The sequence below is a fragment of the Pristis pectinata genome, chromosome 20 (genome assembly GCF_009764475.1).
Source record: "Pristis pectinata isolate sPriPec2 chromosome 20, sPriPec2.1.pri, whole genome shotgun sequence".
In the NCBI taxonomy this organism is placed as follows: domain Eukaryota; kingdom Metazoa; phylum Chordata; class Chondrichthyes; order Rhinopristiformes; family Pristidae; genus Pristis; species Pristis pectinata.
Genome location: NC_067424.1, coordinates 28,342,048 through 28,363,547, shown reverse-complemented (window position 1 = coordinate 28,363,547; position 21,500 = coordinate 28,342,048). Strand labels below are relative to the sequence as shown.

General features: G+C 38.4%; 2 protein-coding genes across 5 annotated transcripts in view; both read right to left on the bottom strand.

Annotated features, from left to right (window-relative positions):
- The window catches only part of fance (FA complementation group E), a 33,298-nt gene extending 31,853 nt beyond the window's left edge, over positions 1-1,445 (bottom strand). For 2 of the 3 annotated variants that reach the window (XM_052034914.1, XM_052034911.1), the window contains exon 1: positions 1,199-1,445. The gene's annotated coding sequence lies outside the window, so the exon portion shown is untranslated. Of the gene's footprint in view, positions 1-35; positions 167-1,198 lie in introns of those variants that run through there. The other variant, XM_052034912.1, reaches the window with a different exon arrangement.
- Positions 1,446-3,408: 1,963 nt separating this feature from the next.
- Positions 3,409-21,500, bottom strand: LOC127580884 (NADH-cytochrome b5 reductase 1). 2 transcript variants are annotated; one of them, XM_052034858.1, is made up of 9 exons: positions 21,419-21,500; positions 16,825-16,974; positions 16,667-16,739; positions 15,804-15,910; positions 13,323-13,452; positions 9,027-9,110; positions 8,307-8,392; positions 5,831-5,930; positions 3,409-4,858 (listed from the first exon to the last, which is right to left on the bottom strand). In XM_052034858.1, exons 1-9 carry the CDS (start codon positions 21,431-21,433, stop codon positions 4,686-4,688), a joined length of 918 nt encoding a protein of 305 aa, XP_051890818.1. In that variant the 5' UTR covers positions 21,434-21,500; the 3' UTR covers positions 3,409-4,685. The 2 variants fall into 2 exon arrangements, with proteins under 2 accessions (XP_051890818.1, XP_051890817.1); XM_052034857.1 differs by lacking the exon at positions 21,419-21,500 and having other exon boundaries at positions 16,825-16,998.

The following is a 21,500-nucleotide window of genomic DNA, read 5'->3' as shown; positions in this document are numbered from 1 at the left end:
CCCCCCGGTAAGTACACAGTCATCTCACCACAAACCTGGGTAAAATCTTGGCTCCTTTACTCCACTCTGGGAAAATGCCTGACTTTCTTACCTCCCATATATCCTGACTTTCCTACCTCCCATATATCCTGACTTTCCTCACCTCCGCCTGGGTAAATGCCAGGCTTTCTCACCTCACAGCTGGGTAAATATCTGGCCCTATCAGCCCAGGTAAATACCTGGTTCTCTCAGCTGTGCCACAGCTAAACACCCTAAACTTCTGCTCCACCTCTGCTAAATACTTGTCTCTGTCACTCAGATCCCAAGTAAATAACAGCCCCTCTCACCCCCACCCGGTTTAATAACTGACCCTTTCATCACACCCCAGATAAATAACTGCTCCTCTTACCTCCACCCCAGGTAAATAACCACCCCTCTCACCCCACCCTCCAGGGTAAATAACTGCCCCCCTCACCCCCACCCCAGTTTAATAACTGACATTTTCATCACACCCTAGATAAGTAACTTCCCCCCCTCACCCTTGCTCTGGGTAAATAACTACCCCCCTCAACCCTGCCCCAGGTAAATAACCACCCCCCTCCACCCTACCCCAGGTAAATAACCAACCACCCTCACCCCCACCCCGGTTTAATAACTGACCCTTTCAATCACACCCTAGATAAATAACCGCTCCTCTTACCTCCACCCCAGGTAACTAACCGGCCCTTCTCAACCCCGCCCTGAGTAACCGCCCCCCGCCCCCACCCCACCTGTGCAACCGCGCTCTCACCCCCACCCTGGGTAAGTAACCAACCCCCCTCACCCCCACCCCAGGTGTAACTGCCCCCTAACCCCTGCCTCGGGTACATAACCGCCCTTCACCCCCACCCCGAGTAAGTAACCACCCCCCCCGCCCCCACCCAGTTTAATAATTGACCCTTTCATCACACCCCAAATAAATAACCGCCCCTCTTACCTCCACCCCAGGTAACTAACCGCCCTCTCACCCCCGCCCTGGGTAAGTAACCACCCTGGGTGTTACCCCCGCCCCGGCTACCTACAGTTTACCCTAGGCTTGGTTAAACATCCGCCGCATTTCCTCTCAAATACCCCGGCCCGGGGGACGCCCCTCCCCCGCGGACCCCGGCCCGGACCCGGGGGACGCCCCTCCCCCTCCCCCGGGGACGCTCCCCCCTCCCAACAAAGTTTAAGCACGAACCTTTTTTCTCCTAAACTGCCGCCGCTCAGTTCAACGTCACTTCCGGTCTGTTTGGCGGGAGATCCCGGCTCCCGCAGCCCGGGCGCCACGCTCCGGTGTGCAGAATGTCCCGTGGCCCGCTATCGCTTCCACGGTGCCCTTGTAGCCATTTCCTCAGTTCCTATACCTAAAGTTTGGTTTATCAGCGCTGCGCTTTACTTAAGGCTCCTCATTCCTCTGTGTGATATGCAGCGTTGATTTCCATGTATTGCAGAACACATGCAACCTTAGTGAAAATGGAAGGGGTTACAGATGATTTACAATTATGCAATTCTCCTGCAGTATTTACTGAAATTCTTTTGCATAATTACAATTATGCAATTCTCCTGCAGTATTTACTGAAATTCTTTTGCATAATTACAATTATGCAATTCTCCTGCAGTATTTACTGAAAAACTTTTTATATTTTACAAATATTTGAGGAAAATTACCACTGCAGTCAAGACCAGTATTTATTATTATTATTCCGAATTCAAGGTTGAGTTTATTGTCATATGCAGAAGTACACGATTCACAGGTGCAATGAAAAACTTGCTTGCAGCAGCATCAATTGCCCTTAAGTTGATGACCATGAAGCATCTTCTTCAAACAGTCCTGGCGATATGAGAATTCTCAGGTGGACAACTTAGTAATATTCCCAAATAGGCTGATGTATAAACTGAAAGGGAACCTGCATGCAGCGAAGTTCACTTGAACCAGCTGCCCTTATGAACTCAGAACTTGGTTTGTGAAATAGCTACTTAAGTAGCTGTATTAAATGGCTGCAAAGTATTTTGTAGATGGTACTAATAGTAGCAATGCTATTTGTCGCTGGATCATGCAAATCAAAAAGACTGCTTTGGCCTGAAGGGCATTTAGTTTTGTGTTGGAAATGCACTCAACCAGGCAGTTGGAAAAACAATAATCCATCATTAACCCAACCTGCCTTGAAGATGAAGGGAACTTCCTTGTCATAGGATTCTTAGGTTCTGGTTCTGCTACAGTATTTGTAGTGAGCTCTAACATCCAGAATATTAAGAGTGGGAGATTTCACAGTGTGAATGTTGCTTAACTTTAGGGTTACTTATTCAAGATGGTTATTGCCTAGCACTTGGGACAATTGATAGTTGCCACGTATCAGACCATAACTTAATGTCAATTTCTTACTGCATGCAGCCATAGATTGCTTCACCATGCAATGATCAGTTACTTTTGCATATCATCTGCAACCATCCTCATTTCCAATAAAAAAAATGTCATTGATGAAGCAGCCAAAGGTAAAGAGGCCAGGCTACAGCCATGAGCTACTCCAACAATAACACAGGGCCTGAACCTCCAACCACAACCATCTTTTTCCTGAACCATGATGCTAGTGAGGAGTTTTTCTTTCCTCCACTAGGTTATCATGGCCTGTTTCTTCATATAGGTTTTAGAGAAGCCAGACACTTGTCTTTTCCCTTCAATTGCATATTTACTTTCTTGCACCTTTACAGCAGAAAATAACAAGTCCATCTAGCTCTTGAGCCTGCTCCCCAGACCCTCAGTATTATATCCCATTCTCTTCTTTACCTTTTGGTGTCCTACGTTTAGAAATCTACATCATTCTTAAATTAAGGCCATTGGTTCACCACACAGTGAAGACATTTCTCATCCGAGTCCTAGATATCCTTGTTTTAGGAACCCCACCCCCACCAACCTCCTTTTCATTCACAGGAGAAGTTTCCTCTCCACACCTAGTCTGTCTAGCTTATCAGAATTCTGTACATTTCAATGAGAAGTCTTTTGTTTTATTCTGAACTCTATTTAGGCCTAGTCTACCCAGTTTCTCCTCATACGATCCTGTGGGAAGAATGTTTTCTACACTCCAAAGGCAAGTATAACCTTTCTTGGATAAGGGAGAGCAAACCTGCATATGACATTCCAGGTGTGGGCTCAAGATCCTATAAACTGCAGGAAGACATCCTTGCTCTTGCACTCAAATCCTCTGAAATGAAGGCCAACATGCCATTTGCTTTATTAACTGCTTGCTGTATATTTAAGTTTACTTTCAGTGATTGGTGTACAAGGACACCCAGGTCCTTCTGTACATCCTCCAATCATATGAAAATAAAATGCTTCAAGTTTAGTGTTGTGTTAAAATGCTAATTATGTAAAACCAAATTGAAGATTCAAGTCATTAAAATACATAACTGTTTCAATGAAAGGACTTTATTTATAGTGTCACACATTTCAAAAATTAGCGATCAGCACAATTTACTGCAAGAATCTTTAGAACAAGTTCTATGATTATTCACAGACTTCAATTAATGATTGGAGTTTGTCTTGCCAATAGTTTAAATTGTACTAATGAGGCAATCTGGTGCAGTATAACTAAAATACAATTTGTGGGCTAATTTATTTTTTTAAACCAGAGAGGACTCTGGCACTGTCAGAACAGACAACCCCAGGTTTATAGTTGCACATTTAAAAAATAAACCTTAGATCAAATCAGAACATGTGGATTTTTAGAGTTGTAGACCAAAATCTAAGTAAATAATAAGACAGTCACTTAAGGCACATGTATTTCAGATAGAATTACTATGTGGTCACTGAAAACACTGGTCAGACAGACATTACAGTCACCAAAACCATAAAATATTAAAGACCTCATGCCAAGCCTGCTAAATGCAAAAGGTTAAATATTTAGAACAATTGCCACTATTGCATCATAGCCATTCAGCATTGCCAACTACATTGTTTGGTATTTGCATTATAATCTCTGGTACACTTACATATTAAACACAAATCAAATGCTCCCCAGAATAACAAAGTAGCATCCCCTTAATCCACCCAGAAATCTTTGGATTTTCCAAGATTATTTTTGAGCAAATTGGTTGTGGTTAACATTAACTTTGAGCCCTGGCCCCTTTTGCTCAAAGTTAAGCTTTCATTCCTTCAAGCCATGAGATGCAATAGGTTGCATGAAGAGAAAAATCAAAGGTTTTAAAGTTTCATTGAATTTTCTCAAATACAATTAAGTCACTAATATTGGTAGGTGAAGAACACATACTTGGTGTTAACAGTCAATGGTAGTACAGCAATAAGTGCAAATAAAAAAAACTGAAAATTTCAAGAATGTAATACATCTACCCACATGCCACTGTCCTGATTTTTTTTTAGACTGGGACAGATTTTACCAGGTGCTTGACATTCAAAAAGGTTTTCAGTACAGCATTGAAAACTCAAGTTCAAACATTGACTTGCATATTAAACATGGTTCAATTCTGTATCCTCCAAAGAGATTAACAGATGAAACCATATTATATAGCTGAACATGTACAAATACATTGCCGTGAACATTAGTATTAGGTGCAACCTGCATTAAAAAGTCATGTTTAATTGCTGTTCAGCAAATGCCACACAGGCTGAAGTGCAAAATATATCCATTTTACTTTCGCCTTCACCAAACTCAAAATGCTAACATTGGCATTTAGTATGTAAAACGCATTCCTTGTGAATATCCAAGTTTGTCCAAGTTGGGATTGCACGCAAATTGAATCATGGGAGGTGGGCCACACATGAGAATCAATACGTCATCAGCAGGTGCTGGAAGGTGTTCCTTGATCATATCAGAATTCACAAAACCTTCACTATAATCCCAGCCTAAAATAAAAAAAACAGACCCATTTGAGTTGTTTCATAAACTTGTGTCTCAATAGTTGGCTATCTTGCTTCCTCAGATCAATGAGACATGTTTGAACCATTAGGTGGAAATGCATTTGTCGGGATGCTACTTAAAGTTAAAGCAAGGTCAATTGGTCTTGGTATTAAATCAAGCTTCTGGATACCAAAAAGAAATCAGACATGACATTCACAAGAAACTGAACTCATCTAAATTACACTGTAGCATTTATGATTTGCTGTATATGGCAACTTCAGGCTGGATTGTTTAAGTGCAAAAATATTTTTGTTCATTTTAATTATTGCTATCCCAAAATAAAAGGAATAGCTCCAAGTAATCACATGCAAGCCATTCTATTAAAAAAATTGGGTTCTATAGAAATTTCAGTATTAAAACAAATTCTTTGAATTTCTCATTTTTCTCTAACTGTTCATCCAACTTAACACCAGTGATTGGAGCTTTATAACATAAGTTTTCAACTCTTATTGAAAATTAAGCTGAGGAAACTTGATAAAGAGTCTCAGTTACAGCAAATTTACAGAATTAAACCAGTCAAAACTAACTCTGCATTACTGTATGTCTCCAATTTTGATTTAGTACTTTTGTTCACATTAAGTTAAAACCATCAATTCCTTTCCATCTGCAATCAAGCAGAAAAGCATAAAAATGCATTTGATCAATTGAAAAATGGATTACATTAAGTTAAAATTTTAAATCAGACAACAATAAAATGAGTCTCTGAAAATGGATTACATCTAAAATGGACTGTCCATTTAATGATCACAAAAGGTTATATCTGTAATACATTGCAGATTAAAATTTCGGCTGATTCTAGTACATAGTGAAATTCTTACATAGTGAACATAATAGAAGCCTGAAAAGACTACTTTAAACCAATATTAAAAGCAATTAATGATAGGTGTTTGTACCAAATTGTATTAAAACTTAACTACCTTCAGGAGCTTTATCCACAGTATACCACAGCCTAAAGCGATCGGGATACAGAGCTTGAAGTTCCTCCAAGTCATCACGTAGCAGGATATCTTTTTCAGTCTGATGAGAGGAACAATTTGAGCACAGTAAGTTTGTAGCTGCTGGGAAAAGCTAGAAGCTGAAGCATTTATCCCTAAAGGAAGTTAACGGAACAAATAGCCTGAAGTCCAGCCTAGACACTTAAAGGATTTTTTTTCCAAAAAAAAACTACTGCTTGAATTGCAAACAGGAGCCTGGAGACCCACACTCAACATTTCAGGAACAGCTTCTTCGCCTCCACCATCGGATTTCTGAACAGTCCATGAACTCTATTCCTCTTTTGCACTATAATTTATTTTTTGCTAACTTATAGTAATTTTTATGTCTTGCACTGTACTGCTGCCACAATACAACAAATTTCACAACATATGTCAGTGATAATAAACCTGATTGATTCTGAACCTCAAATAAAAATGATCTACTCTATTTCAATCTTTGCCAACTTCAGGATCATCATAGGATGAGACATGGAACAGCAAACAAAAATGGAGATCATAAATTTACTTCAGAGGGAGGCCATTCAGCCAACTTTATTCACACCTGCTAGGAAAACCAAGATGCTCCTACTTTCTAGTTACTGGTCCATCAATATGTAACAGCAATTTTTTTTTTAAAAAAATGTTTTTTTCCTCCATCACCTTTACATGCAGAAAGTTCAACAACTCCTCCATTCAAGTTAAGAATACTTTTCTCAACTATTCTTTAATCCCATTTCTTCAAATTTTTCCCTTTGTGTGGATAAATGGGGTGAATAGAAAACATCCACTGAACTCAGTTTTATGCACCTCAATTATGTCACTTCTTAGCTGCTACCGTTCAAACAACCCCAACCTAGTCAATCTTTCCTCAAAAAAATTTCTCCAGCATTGACAACATCCATGCACACCACCTTTTTCCTGAGATGGTGACCAGAAGTTATAAAGCAGTTCTTTAACTATGAGTGTTTTATACAGTTAGGCCACAACCAATCTGCTCTTCTATTCTTTGCCCTGGCCTACTTAGTTTCTTGTACACTCACCTGGCCAGTGCACTCATAACATCCTGCAGTTTAGGAATTTAAACATGCCTCCTACTTCAAGTCTAAATCATTATTGTATAACCAGAAGTGACAAAGCTGAACCGTGATACACTTCCCCAACTCTCACCAAGCCTACGCCATCACTCCCACTTCCTGACTTTACATTAACTCCCAACATCTGAATTTAACAAATTTAAAATCTTTGCTTTCAAATCCTTCACATTTTCACCCTTCCTTATCTGTAACCTGTCAAGTCTCCAGGAACTCCATTTCTTTGATTCTGCCCTCTGGCACATGACTTCCTTTGCCCCATCACTAGTAGTAGTGCCTTTTCTGCAGTTTCTTCAAATTCTCATAATGCTCCCAAAAATCACTAATAGGAGGTCTGCTCTACTCTGAACAAGCTTTTGATCACACATTCCAATGTGGTTGTTAATTGCCTCCAGCTTCCATTTACATTGAAGCACCTTGTGACACTTAATTCCATTCAAGGAATGACATGAATTCAAAGTTTTTGCTGCAAAATTGACAATTGGCCAATTTAAATAGTCTTAAGAGGGACAATTTTGTATTTCACTAGATACTCATTCTACTGTAATGTTGCTGTCATGAGAATACTAGATTAGAGATGCAAAGTCAATTTTCCTCAGGTAGAGTTAGGTCAAAGCAAGTGGCCCTGAACAGTTTCCATGACATGAGAATAACAATTATCAAAAGTTTATCCTGTTTCATTAGACCACAGTAGTTAATGTTAAATAGTTTTCACTCTAATAGGTTCAGTGCAGGATAAAGTAGCAGCTGAAGAGTCAATATTGGGATTTTAAAGCAGGATTTTTCCTAAACTTCACAAGGTGTTCTTTCCCACCATCCTATGCACCTATGAGAATTATGAATACACTCTTTAACTCAGATATTCTGCATAGGCGTCAATGAGCCAGATTTTAAATTACACTTTAAAATGCAAATTTGGTAATGTTTTAAGATTGCACTCTCATAAAAAGATGAAAGTACTAATTCTAGGATTTAAATGCCTAATCCAGACCAGAGCTTAGAATACAGTGCTGAAGGTGCCATGTTTTCCAAAGAGACATTAAACAGACTTCCTGTCCACCTTCAGTTAGTACAAAGTTCTCCAATCACACTATTTGAAATGCAAACAAATTCTTCCAGAATCAAAGTTGATATTTGTCCTTTAACAACAATCAAAATAAATTATCTTGCTTCATGCTGCTGTTTACAGGACTTTGCACAAAGTGGCTGCTACATTGGCACTCCTACACTGCACAGTATCTCAGCTGTAAAAAGTTCTCTACTTTCCCTGATCAGTGCTTTGACACTTAAATAGTTTGAATACATTGAACATATTTTAGATTACACACTTGATTTGCAAAGAGCAAGTAGCACATAGTTGGGTCTTCACGATCCTTCATGACAGCACGTATTAACTGCAACATTGGAGTAATACCTACAGAATAAATGCAACAAGTTAGTAAAAAAATCATCTAAATAAAAGCCTGTTGCCAAACTGATGCAGTTTGCCAGTTTTACTTAGTTTGGCACATCTGCTCCAATGTTCTATACTTGGTTTGAATATATTTCCAGGTAATGTATTTTAATTCCATTATACTTAACATTTAAAGTTTTACTTTGTTTCCTCCTTCTCATGAAATTGAACCCTGCCTGAAAACCCTTTATGGTTGTTAGTACTTGCACTGTCATATAGGCAAGAATTTTGTGTCGAGTCATCACTTATGGCTGTGAAGTTACTTGTTTTCAATACCTCCAATAGGGAAGAGAAGCAAAACCAGGCAAGGTTTTCAACTTCCCATTTCTTATCTAGTGATAGATGTAAATAGTACATGTACTCTCCACCCCCAATTCACATTTACACACTCCCAATCCCCACTATCCATTCTAACAAAGAAAACTTGAGGAAAAAAAGCTTCTTAAAATCCTATTTCACAGTATAGTGTATTAAAGAAAACTGTAGGAAAAATTCAATTTGAATAAAGAAATGTTTACAGAAGTTAGGACCATCATATTTACTCCACAGAATCACATCAATTTTGAAAGCTCCAGCTGCATTTTCAATTACCTACCAGATCCACCCGCAATCATGCCAAGTTTTCTTGCAAACCTGGCTTCAGGTGGTGATTTCTTGTCAGGTTGGATACCAAAATTACCTGAAAAGAGAACAATGTTGATGAACTGTTTCATTACCATTCTACCCTTGATGTCATAATGCAAAGTCATTTTGTAGTCTCAACAAAATTGTTTTGAAAGGCAACTGCATGTAAAATGTTAACCATTTTTTGCCTGAATTGACAGAGGATGCATTTTTGTTTGAAGGTTTTATCTTTGCTTGCTCATTTATAATGACACTATTAACTTAATAATGTTCACGTCTCACTCATACTTCTAACCTCAGCTGGCATACAAAAGTTGAAAACATTGTACTATGATGGGTAGCTTTGCAGAGCTAAACATTTTCTGCTAAGAGCATCAAGTCCCACTCCTGATTGTCCCTAAAAATACAAAAATAAAAGTAGACACTTTATGCTGCTATGTTACTCCTACATAGTTCAACAACTCACCCCAAACTATATTGTATCATATAGATGCACCATGACTGTCTTTCATATATGCTAGTTATCAGGTGGTCTAAGATTTGAAAAGGCAGGATATAATTAAAAGAAAACATGGATTTTTTTTTACTCCTCCAACATTTATAAAATGAGTCCAAGTCAATTACAGGAACAAATGGTTCCAATGGTGGTTCTTAATGCCCTCTGGACTTGGTGATACATGACCACTGCACAATATAAAGTTAAGCAGGCACAAACTACACAACATTCTTGATTGCAGAGACCGGTTCACATTGAAAATCTCCAAATTACAGAACATTCAAAAGGAAATTACACCTTAAACTGAATTACTGAAAGGAATTTCTCATACTTTATATATTTGTCAAATTCAAGAACAAAACTAATCAACCCCCTGATACATGGGAGGAGGCATCCCAAATTTGAGAAAATCTTTTTTATTCCTACAGAAACTGATGGATCATGGGGCATTTTGATTTGAGTTTCCCTACTGTTATGGGAGTCTCAGATAGGAGAATGAAATTAAAAATCAGAGACTTGAGCCATTCAGATGGAATTATGAAACAGCATTCAAAAGGGTGGTAGAAATTCTCCACAAAAGCAGTAAACACCAGTTCAATTAATAAATCAGAAAGATTTTTTACTGGTCAAGTACATCAAGACACAGAAAGCCAAGACAAATAAATGGGTTTGATTTCACTGTACTGGGGGAAGTGTCAAGCTGTGACTTCCATTTCAATGACAAGAGCAGCACTGAAGATACCTTAATGAGAGATGAAGTGAAACCACACAGAGCAACCCTACAGACTAGCTACCAAAGACAACTTGCTACATGAAGTTAAGCAGTTCCACAAACAGACAACTAAGTACCATCACCCTACATCAGCCAGCAAAAGTGCCCAGAGAACACCCCCATCCTTAACCACTGAGCAGCCAATAAATTAGCACAAGGATCAAGGCTGAAGTGATATTCCCAATTTGCTCCCAATAATTTGATAAACATTTTCAGTTGCTGGAAATAATATTAAGCTTCAATCTTAAATCACAGCCAGGCTAGAATGAAAGCCATGAAAAAGGCTTGTAAATCTAGGCAACAATTGACTGGGACTGGTACCATGGAGCTTTACTTTGATTGATGAAAGCCATGCAAAGTGATCTGAAGTCCAGGTGATCACTAGAAAAAGTTCCTCAAAAAGATTTCCTTGGAGAACCAACTTTAAACTACTTCATATTGACCAGTTATCAGTCATGAGGAGCTGCATTCTGATAATTCCATGTGTTCAGCACCAATATAATGTCATCAATAATGAAGAAGCCAATAACACACCAATGACTTGTGGGGTTGGCATGGTCAACAATGACAAGCAGCTGGACAGATAGGTGAAAACAATCTACAGGATTCCCTTCTAACCCAGAATGCAAGGTCAACATAATAACAGAGAAACAAGCACTAAGACCTGTGCATAGAATGGTGCTAAATGCACTTCAGACTTGGGAAAACTGTATAGACAAAACTGGTCAATAGGCATTTAAATGTGCTTGGAGCAAGGAAAGAATATAGTTAACTATAGTACTAATGACAGGATATAGGCATAGATAGGGTAGATGGCCAAAGTTTGTCCTAGGGCAGGAGAGTCTAAAACCAGAGGGCATAGGTTCAAGGAGAGGGGAGAGATTTAAAGGGGATCTGATGGGCAGGTTTTTCATACATAGAAGCTACTGGGTATATGGAATGAGCTGTCAGAGATGGTAGAGGCAGATGCAATTACAATGTTAAAAAAAAAGCTTTGGACAGGTACATGGAAAGAGGCCAAACAGGCAAAATGGGATTAGTTTAAGATAGACATCTAGGTTGGCATGGACAAGATAGGCCAAAGCATCCCTTTCCATGCTGTGTAAATATGAACAAATCATCAGGGTTGAAGAGTGGGTAGAGAACATACATCAAGTATGTAAGCAGAGAGCAACATGATTCATTAAAATACAAAACTAGGACTAAAATTTAGAAGGGAGGGAGAAATAAAGGCAAAAACAGGAGTGGGAATAAATAGGAAAAGGCTATTCACTCTATGCATCTGCTCTGTCATTCAATATGATGACTGACCTTTTACTCATCTCCACTTGTGCAAAAAAGCCCATCTTCCCCTTCCACCCAACATCAATTTTTTGATATCTTGAATATACTCAGCAACTGAGCCTCCACAGCCCTCTTGGGTTGAGAATTTCAGATTCATTACCCTGAGTGAAGATGACTCATTCAACTGTAAACAATTAATAGAATGGATTGCTAGTTGATTGAAAGAAAGCAGAAAGTTTGTTATTCAGGAACATACCAGTTAACAAATGGTAATTTTTTAAATTCAAATATCCAGATAACAAAATAATAAATTACAAGACATTAAAAATTGAAGAATGAAGAATTGCCAAATATATTTCAACATTGAATGATATTAACTTTTCACTGATCAATTGTGTAACACATGAAATTCTATTAAAGTGTGGCCCATTTTCACAGCTGCAGCTTGATTTCAAAACCGTTTTCAAATACAATTTTTTGGGGGTATTGTGTACAGAGGCCTTATTAGAATCTGCAAATTGTTATTCACAGGAATTCTGTGCCCCTATCCCTCAGGGATAATGACTGAGCAGAATTATATTAAACCTGTATTGAATCCTAGTCTGATTGTCCTTACAATGTACAACACTGGCTACCGTATTATAGAAATAGAGCAGCCCCTCTCCCCCAAAGTTAGATGGCTGATATCAGAAGATTGATATTATACCCAAGATAAAAGCTCAGTTCCTTCTGGAAAAGAGACGAAGGAAAGTTAACCCAATGTAGGTCTTCAAGATTATGCAGGTTCTGATACAGTGGACAGCACAGAACATTTCCGTGAGGCAGAGTAAATCTGGAGACAATCGATAAAAGACAGTCACATGTAGGGGAAGGAAATAAGAAACTTAACAGGCTGTGATGAGAACGTAGAATTTCTGACCACAAGTCAATTGGAAAAGCGAGATAGAAGGGATTAGAGGTTTGTTTTGACAGAGCTGGAAGAGGAAAAAAACTGAAGCTCAAGTGCAACCTATGCACAGACGAACATGAAAACTAATGCCTATACTGAACTGATGTCATGCTTATTAATCAATGGGAGTCATTATGATGAGAGTGTGTGTTTAAGACATGTTCAACATCTATCAAGTCTCAAATTTATTCCAAAGTCTAAATTGTTGACAAATGATTGAGTTGAGCAGGGTACAATTTCTTATATTTTACTACTCTGATTAGCAATTCTTTGACTGTCTTTCAACCAACAAGCTATCCATTCTATTAATTGCTTTAACTCTGCAAATTCTGACATTAGTCTAATGATGTGATGTCACAGGAGGCCCATTATAAATTGATATTACACACAGCACATTTAAGAACCAAGGAATAGGGAGACAGGGTGGGAGAATGACAAGGTCAAAGATCAGCCATCATTCTGGAGGAAGCAGCAGGCACAAGCAGCCCAATGTTCTGCAGTTATGTTCTCAGGCTAATAGATTGGGAATGCTTAGACATTAGTGCAGCCCGTCATAGTTGATGATATAAATGCAATGCAAAGGATGTAGTGTACAGAGTAAAGTGAATAGCTTTTATAAAATTCCACTCTTCAACCCACCTTTCCATCCCATTGCTGTAAATTGACATTGTGAATACTAGTAATCCTCACTTTAAATCTGATTAGGTTACTGACAATTGTAAAATTACCCTAGCATCTTTGAATGGGTTACAAACACAAATTTCACCTTTCCCATTATAAATGAGTAATCCTCCCGGCCCTCTGAAGTGAATGGTATCACCAATCTTCAGATCTTCCAGGTACTGAGACATTTTTCCACCTTCAGGGAATTTAGGATGCACTCCTTTAAAATATATCTGCAAAAAAAAGATCAACCTTTGAGCTCAGAAGGCCAAGTCAGAAAAAGGCATCAATTATGAGGATGAGGAGCTAAAATCAATAAGACTTAAGAGTTAGTTACTCCAATGTAATATATTACAAGTCTGAATCATAGGAAACCAAAAAATATGAAACCGTACTTCAATGCAGAAATCTAATCTAATCATGGTTCAAAACAACCATATATCCTGGAGACAAGCTGTAAAATATTCATGTATTAAGACTAGCATACCAGCAACAACTTTGGTTACAGCACAGTTCACAAGTGTGCAGTGTTTCTTGGATAGTTTCAGTGAAACCAGTGTTAAAATCGTTGAAGTTGTTGCATGCTGACAAATCAGTACTAATTACCCCGGCCATCCCAGACCCTTAGTGAGTGGTCTTCAAGCTCAAGTTCCTTTAAAACACCAATTAACTGAACTTTAAAATATACATGTATGACTTGGTTATAATGAAAATGTTAAACTGGCTACAAATTTCAAATGTTAACACATACTACCACATGCTAAAGTTGTTCCCCTCTTCCAAAGAGCATTTTGATTTACTTCCTTTAAACAATTTAAACCTAATTCACCTTTTACACACACGTAAAGGAGTCAACACATATTCAAGGAATGCACATAAGTGTAGCACAATGTTATTTGGACTACTTATCTCCTTGGATAATATATTGCACCTATAAATTTAATCTTTGAAACAAAGTGAAATGATCTAAAAATGGATTTAAAAACCTGTCTTTATAATTTAAAAATCTCCAGTATTAAGATTAATTATGGCAACTGGAGATTAATCTAGACAAGTGCGAGGTGTTACACTTTGGGAGGTCAAATGCAAGAGAGAAGTACACAGTAAATGGCAGTACCCTTAAGAGCATTGCTGTACAGAGGAATCTTTGGAATGGTGAAGTCCATAGCTTCCTGAAAATGGCAACACAAGTAGATAGGATGGTAGAGGCAGCATATGGCATACTTGCCTTCATTGGGTGGGGTGTTGAGTATAAAAGTAGGGAAGTCACATTGCAGCTATACAAAACTTTGGTTAGGTCACATTAAGAGTACTTTGTACATTTCTGGCTGCCACACTACAGGAAGGATGTGGAGGCTTTGGAAAGGATGCAAGAGAGGTTCACAAGGATACTGCCTGGATTAGAGTATTAGCTATATGGAGAGACTGGACAAACTTGGATTGTTTTCTCCAGGGCAGAGGTGGAGGGGTAACCTGATATAAAATTATGAGAGGCATAGATAGGGTAGACAGCCAGAGCCTTTTTCCCAGGGTGGAAATATCAAAGACTGGAAGGCATAGGTTTAAGGTGGGGGGGGAAGAAATATATTGTTTTAAAAAAAAAACCAGTGGTAGATGCCTGGAATGTGCTGCAAGGGTAGGTAGTGGAAGCAGATATGATAATGTTTAAGAGGCATTTGGACATGCATGTGAACTTGCAGGGAATGTAGGAAGACAGAACTTTTGTAGTTAGATAGGACTAATTAGATTGGCATGGTTGGCACAGACACCATGGGTCAAAGGGTCTGTTCCTGTGCCTTACTGTCTTATGTTCTGTGTAATCCAGAGGAACCAAATATGCTGCATTTCTAGATGGAAGTTCTCACATACCACCAAATTTGTTAATATATCCAGCAAGAAAATTGGCTCAATTTGATAATATACTAGTCACAAGTTGAGCAAAGGGTACTGCGATTGAACCACCCGTTTTGGGAAAGAGAATATTAACCTGAAGAATCCAGAGTGCAAAACAGAGTCAACGGCTAAGTTGTTGACCTTCTGTGCAGACAAAAATGTAGAAGATAGCTTGTAAAAACTACAATAGTTGGGAGCTCTCCCAAACTTAGCACTGATATACTTCATTGGACAAGGGACACTGTAGGTGTTTCATGTTCAATTGGTTGTGTTCGTTTATACTAACAATGTGACAGCTTATTGATTTATCTTCTGCCTTCAAGGAAGAGAAACTCAAGAGTATATGCAAGATAAGTGTCTTATCCAGTCTAGGTAATATTTTCTTCAGTAACATTCTATGCTTCATGTAGAAGTGAATGTATAATTCGTAACGAATGCAGAGAAGAATCCAGTAATAGCAAAAACAGTTTGTAGCATTCAGGTTGAGGAAAATAAACTTGATATTTTGAAGTTAGCTGAATGAATCAGGAGCTTGAATTTTACTTAATGGTTGATCAGGTTTTTCAGTCCAGCATGTACGGGGTAACTTTCTAGCTTCAAATTCAATTTTGCTATTGTTACAGAATGCAAGAAACATTGGGTTACATGCTCATTGATAAATCAGGAAAGTGAATAAGGAAATAAGTATTACCTTCACAACAAGATCCACATAGCCCTTATCATCATCACTGGTAACTGGAGTATATGGTCGAACAACAAGGCTTCCGTCAATTCTAGCAGAAAGGTATACGTGTTTTCCTGCAATTCAATTCTCAAGTCAAACTAATGTTTAAAACTAGGATCATAATTGAAGTAAAATGATCTGTAGGTCCACGGAGCAATGTTTTAAAAAGAGAGATTAGGCTTGTATTTTGTTTAAATCTAGTTGGCCCATTGAAATAAAATCACTTTTCTTCCTCCTAGTTAGATATTGGTCTAAAAAATAATGAATATGAACAGGGAGATTACTGCAAAAAGGAGGTAGGATAGTAGGAGTATGTGAGTGGCATAGTGTAGACAGACAAACCCAAAGAACTGCGGGATATAATTTTCCAAACCCTATCCAGGATTTAATTTTATTATTAGTTTTCTATAAATTAGGGATTTTATTCTCAAGGACCCAAAGTAAGATTTCCAGATTGCTATGCTTAAAGAAACACCATTACCAAAATCTCTCCCATCCAAACTTGGGATACACATACAGTATATATATGGAATACATTAAAGTCCTTTCCTACAATGCAATTCTTATGCATGGATTTTGTGCAGTGCTCGAGCAATAAAAGCAATAACAAAAATCAATACAAATGCTGGTAATGATGTAGTTTAGACACAAAGTAATTATGCAAAAACAATTGCAGTCTTCCCTCAATTAGTTTTCTACATAGTAAGATCCCAACTCAACTAGGCCATCAGGAGAAAAAAATTGTCACAAGTTCAATAGCAGAGTAAGCCAATCAAGCTGCTCCGATGAGGTCTTAACTAATAATGCTATTCAAAATGAATTTAACTTACCCACAGGCAAACCGAGAATGTGACCAGCTGAAGGAAGAGCAAAGCGAAACCTCCTAGTGTCATGACTCAAAACCTGTTTCAAAAGCAAAACCAAGTAACTGTATTTTACTAATTTATTAAGTATTGAAAGGGTGAGCACTCAAAGTTATCACATTTACCTCCTTATCTATCAGTCGCAAAGGGTACTTCTCATTCGGATCTTGCAATGTAACCTTAGCTTTCCTTTTTTTGGACAATACATAATGGCCAACAACAACTCCAACTGTTGTTAAAAAAATGGCACCAAATGCAAGGAGCACTCCTGAGGTCTGTAAGACATAACAGTATTTCATGGCAACAGGAAACATGAGCATATTTTTCATTAGAAGTTTAAAGCCCTAGTACAAATTGATTCAGGCATTACTTAACAGTGGCTGAATTAATCCAGTGCATTACCCAAAATTAAGTATAGAATAAAACAAAAGTCACAAATGTTAATAATCAATTTTAGTCTACAAACAGCATTCATGAGATTTCCTTTGCCTTCTACATCTCAACCTAGTTGAAAAGGTTCTGCAATTTTATGTGAAGGCACACAAAAATACACCTTGTGCCTCATATTGAAGCAGAGCTTCAAGGAAATTTGTTGCATTCTGTACAGAATTTCAATTGGTTCTGCAAAAAAGAAATCAACTTCTGACAAATGACCCACATAAGTGAACATGAACTTGGAAAACTGCTGCATCTTGTGAATCACTAGTGGATCAGAGTTTCATGTTCCCCTGAAGAGCAAAATACAGTAAACTCTGGCTCACTATATCAAATCACTGTTATTAACCAATGTCATATCCACATACACGAGCAGTTCAGTCCCAAAAATATGAAATGCACTCAACTACAGTTAAAGTCTGTAAAGTTACAGGATATCAGTGTTGAAATTATGGGCTTGCCACTGATTTGAAGAAAGCTGCCCCAAACATTGAGCCATCTCTGGTGTGAATTTCATCTCCAAGAAATGTCACGTATCAGTTCATCCCTTCAGTCTAACATCGCTGATACCAGAGTCATTTTTGGGTTTTTCAGATAGCAAAGCAGGAAAGAAAAATGATTTTACAGATTAAAAAGTTAGCAAACAAGATTAAGCTAGAAGTGATGAAAAAAATTGAGATTTGAGGGATTTGCAATCTACTCTACCATTAAGAAACTTTCTTAATGGCCAGAGATTACCAAGCAAAATATTATTTGGTATATTTAAAAACTGATTTGCATCTCAAAGCTTAACACTTTTGGAATACTTTACAGAACTAGTTCACTGAATCTGCAAATTTCACTATTAATCAATTTGCAACAAAGACCAAAAAGTAACAGAATCACTAAAAGCAACTTGAAGCTTTGTGAAAAAAAATCTAAAGAGCTACCAATACTGGAAATCTAAAACAAAAACAGATTGCGGGAATTACTCAGGTCAGGCTATAACTGGCGGAAAGAGAAAAGTCAGAGTTTCAAGTCGGAGACACTTTACTACATCATCTGAAATGTTGACTGTTTCTCTTACCATAGATGCAGGCTGACCTGCTGACTATCTCCAGTATTTTCTGTTTTTGCTTAACATTTTACTATTAACAAATATCTAAATTCCTGCCCATTTCATGGTACTTTCATGAATATCACAACCACATTCAGGTCAACATACAAAATTGAATAGGAGGATAATATCTCCATGAACTTCAACCATCTAAAATATGCAGCACACTTGTAGCAGTCCTGTGGGCTCTGCAACCAAGTCAGATGGAGCATCACATTACTAAGACAAAAAATAAGAGTTAATGGATGCATAACTGACCTGTGCAAGTAAATGAACAACTGAGGCAATTTCTTTTTGCACTATTACAGAACTCTACAACAGTGGAAGAGAGAAATTACCGGTTGGTGTTATATCATGGAAGCATGCATTTAAAGCCTGCTGGCTAAGTTAATTGAATATTTCATTTAGAAACAAATATAAACTACCTGTCAGACTAAAACTAATTCTAAATAATAATTCTAATAATGCTGTAGCCAGAGCATTTATTGAATTCCAACATATCTTTCTATACCAGTTTACCCAAACTTAACTTTTTCCAATCGATACACATTTCTCCATTCAGAACCCACTGTACAAACATATGAATTTTCTGCAACACCATTTGTTCCCTTATTTAGAATGAATGTCTGCAAAGTTAAGACTAGTAATAGAATGGAAAATTGTACAAGAACATTAGGCTCTATTTTGCACTGTACTTGGCCACAGCTTATACGATTTGTGCCCAAGTATGTCAGGCTGATGCCAAGAGTCAGCATTAGCAGCCAGTTATTCTCAGTGACATTTAAAGATGCTGAACACTAAACACCAAAGCAGGCTGTTGACTTTGTCAATGCTTAAACTTCTGTTAGGTAGACACAGAATCTGTTAAGCAGCTTTAGACATCAGGTTTATTTCAATAGACCTATTAAATGTAAACTTCCTCACTGGCTGATTGATCATGTTGCTGAATTTTAAATTGGTATCAATGAAACAAATTGCAAGGTGGCACCAAAATGAATTGATGATATCCAGCTAAGGTGTTCTTGCTTGCCCTTAGCTCAACAATGTCAACTATCAGATTACAGTTCAGTTTCCTGATCTCTTTCCAACATTAGGAAAAACTCACTTGGATCTACAAATGTTATTTTTCTGTGCTATAGCAAATTCAGATGCTGCCACTTTGAATAAATCTTATTTGATTACAATGTGTCCGAGTATTGACCCTGAAGACAATCGTGCAACTGATTCTTTTGTATTTACTTTAGCAGAGCAAATAATACAAATTACAGTATTGATGCTTCCAAGTTGCTGCACAAATCTATAAGCATTATCCCAGCCCAAGGAGCTAACATTCCTAAAGAACCCCTTTGATGTTTCCAAGGACGTACACTGCCTAATGCCGAATATAAAAAAAACTGCAGGATGAACCAGATTTCATTTGGCTGACAACAGGCACAAATGACCAGCCAACTTGTACAAAGTATTATTTATTATGAAGGTTTGCTTTTGAAGCCCTGAATCATAAATCTCAAAAAGCTAACCCTATGTCACTAATAAGTATTGAACTCTAAATGAAAAGCTGGAAATATGCAACAGGTCAGGAACACCTTGTTCAGATAATGTTAATGTTTTGGGTCGATGATTTCTAACTTAATTTTGAAAGGTCAGAAATATCTTACATTGCTAAGGGCTAGGGGTGGAGGGAACAAAGGGGATGTCTGGGATAAGATGGAAGTCTAACGAGGCTGAATAACACAGGCACTGTTGGTGCCAGCTGCAAGAAGATGCATACTAATTAATCACAGATGATTCAACTATAAAAGCAAATAGAACATGTTAATTTTGCTTTTATTCATTTATACAATGTGGATGCTGGAGTGAGCCACTATTTTGAATTAAGGTAGTCTTTGCTGTGAAGGCATTCCCAAAATACTCCTGGTTTAAGAGTTTAATATTTTAGATCCAGCAAAGAATTTCCAAATGTGAAGTGCAAGTTTGAGGAGAATTTCTAGCTGGTGATGTTTCCATTTTACTCCATAAGCCAAACCAAGCAACTTGAAGTATTAAACATAAGACAATGCTTTCAATCTATTTTCTATATACAGGCAAGAAAATAAATTACAGCAAACATGACTATTCATGGGATTGCCAAAAGCCAGCATAGACTTGATGGGCCAAATGACCCACACTATGAAGAAATGAGTGAAAATGTGTAATAAACATAATTGCAAAAAGTTTAATCAAAATAAGCAGTCCTCCTCACCACCAACCACACCCTTGGAAATATTGTACCTTTTTCAGAGTTTAAAATTAGTAACAGGGTTACTATTTCCATTAGTAGTTTCCAGCAGGAACCCTTCTACATACACAATGGCATCATCCAACTGTTGCAGGTTATTAATATCAACAGCATTCTTTCCCAAATAAAAACATCATCCTTTAAATAATCAATTTTTCAAATTAGTTTCAACAAAAACACCCAAAGTTTAGCTGTATTCTTATTTTATTATCCATCCACCAATCACATTACCAATTACACTGGTCATGTTTTTTTTATACAAACAAACATTATCTCCCAATTTACCAAAACAGGTTCACTGACATAACACACCAACTATTTTCCAGTGCAATTAATTCAGCGTCCTGCCCTCTTCCCTCAGTTTATGTCTAAACATCCACCCTGCCCCACCCCAGGCCCCGATAATTCTTACCGCTAACGTCCGTCTCACCCTTTCATCTCCAACACCCAACTTCGACCCCGCCCCTCCTCAGGCAGCCCTCACTCCCCTCGCCCAGCCCCTCCCTGCACAACCCTCCTCCCTATCCTCACTCCCCTCTCCCTACACAACCACCCCTTGGTTCCTCCTCCCTATCCTGGCACAGCCCTCACTCCCCTCTCCCTGCACAACCACCCCTTCACCCCTCCTCACTCCCCTCGCCCAGGCCCTCCCTGAACCACCACCTCTTGGTCCCTCCTCCCTATCCTGGCACAGCCCTCACTCCCCTCTCCCTGCACAACCATCCATTGGCCCCTCCTCCCCATCCTGGCACAGCCCTCACTCCCCTCTCCCTGCACAACCACCCCTTCATTCCTCCTCACTCCACTCGCCAGGCCAACCCCGGCCACTCCGCTTTCATTGGCTGCCACCCCAGTTTTTGCAAAAACAAAAAGCAGCGGCTGAGGCCCAAATCCACAACGTCGGTCTCACCAGCGAATACGCCATGACCGAGAACAGAATCGAGCCTCCCCGTTCAGCAACCGCCGGCCCTTCCCCCTCCCATAAAGCGCCG

Excerpts from the sequence above, each read along its gene's own strand:
- LOC127580884 (XM_052034857.1), bottom strand. The coding sequence starts at position 16,998 with ATGAAATACTGTTATGTCTTACAGACCTCAGGAGTGCTCCTTGCATTT. Across the intron at positions 9,111-13,322 it reads ACTCATTTATAATGGGAAAG|GTAATTTTGGTATCCAACCT; the intron begins GTGAAATTTGTG and ends TTCTCTTTTCAG. Across the intron at positions 4,859-5,830 it reads TGTGGATAAAGCTCCTGAAG|GCTGGGATTATAGTGAAGGT; the intron begins GTAGTTAAGTTT and ends TTTTTATTTTAG.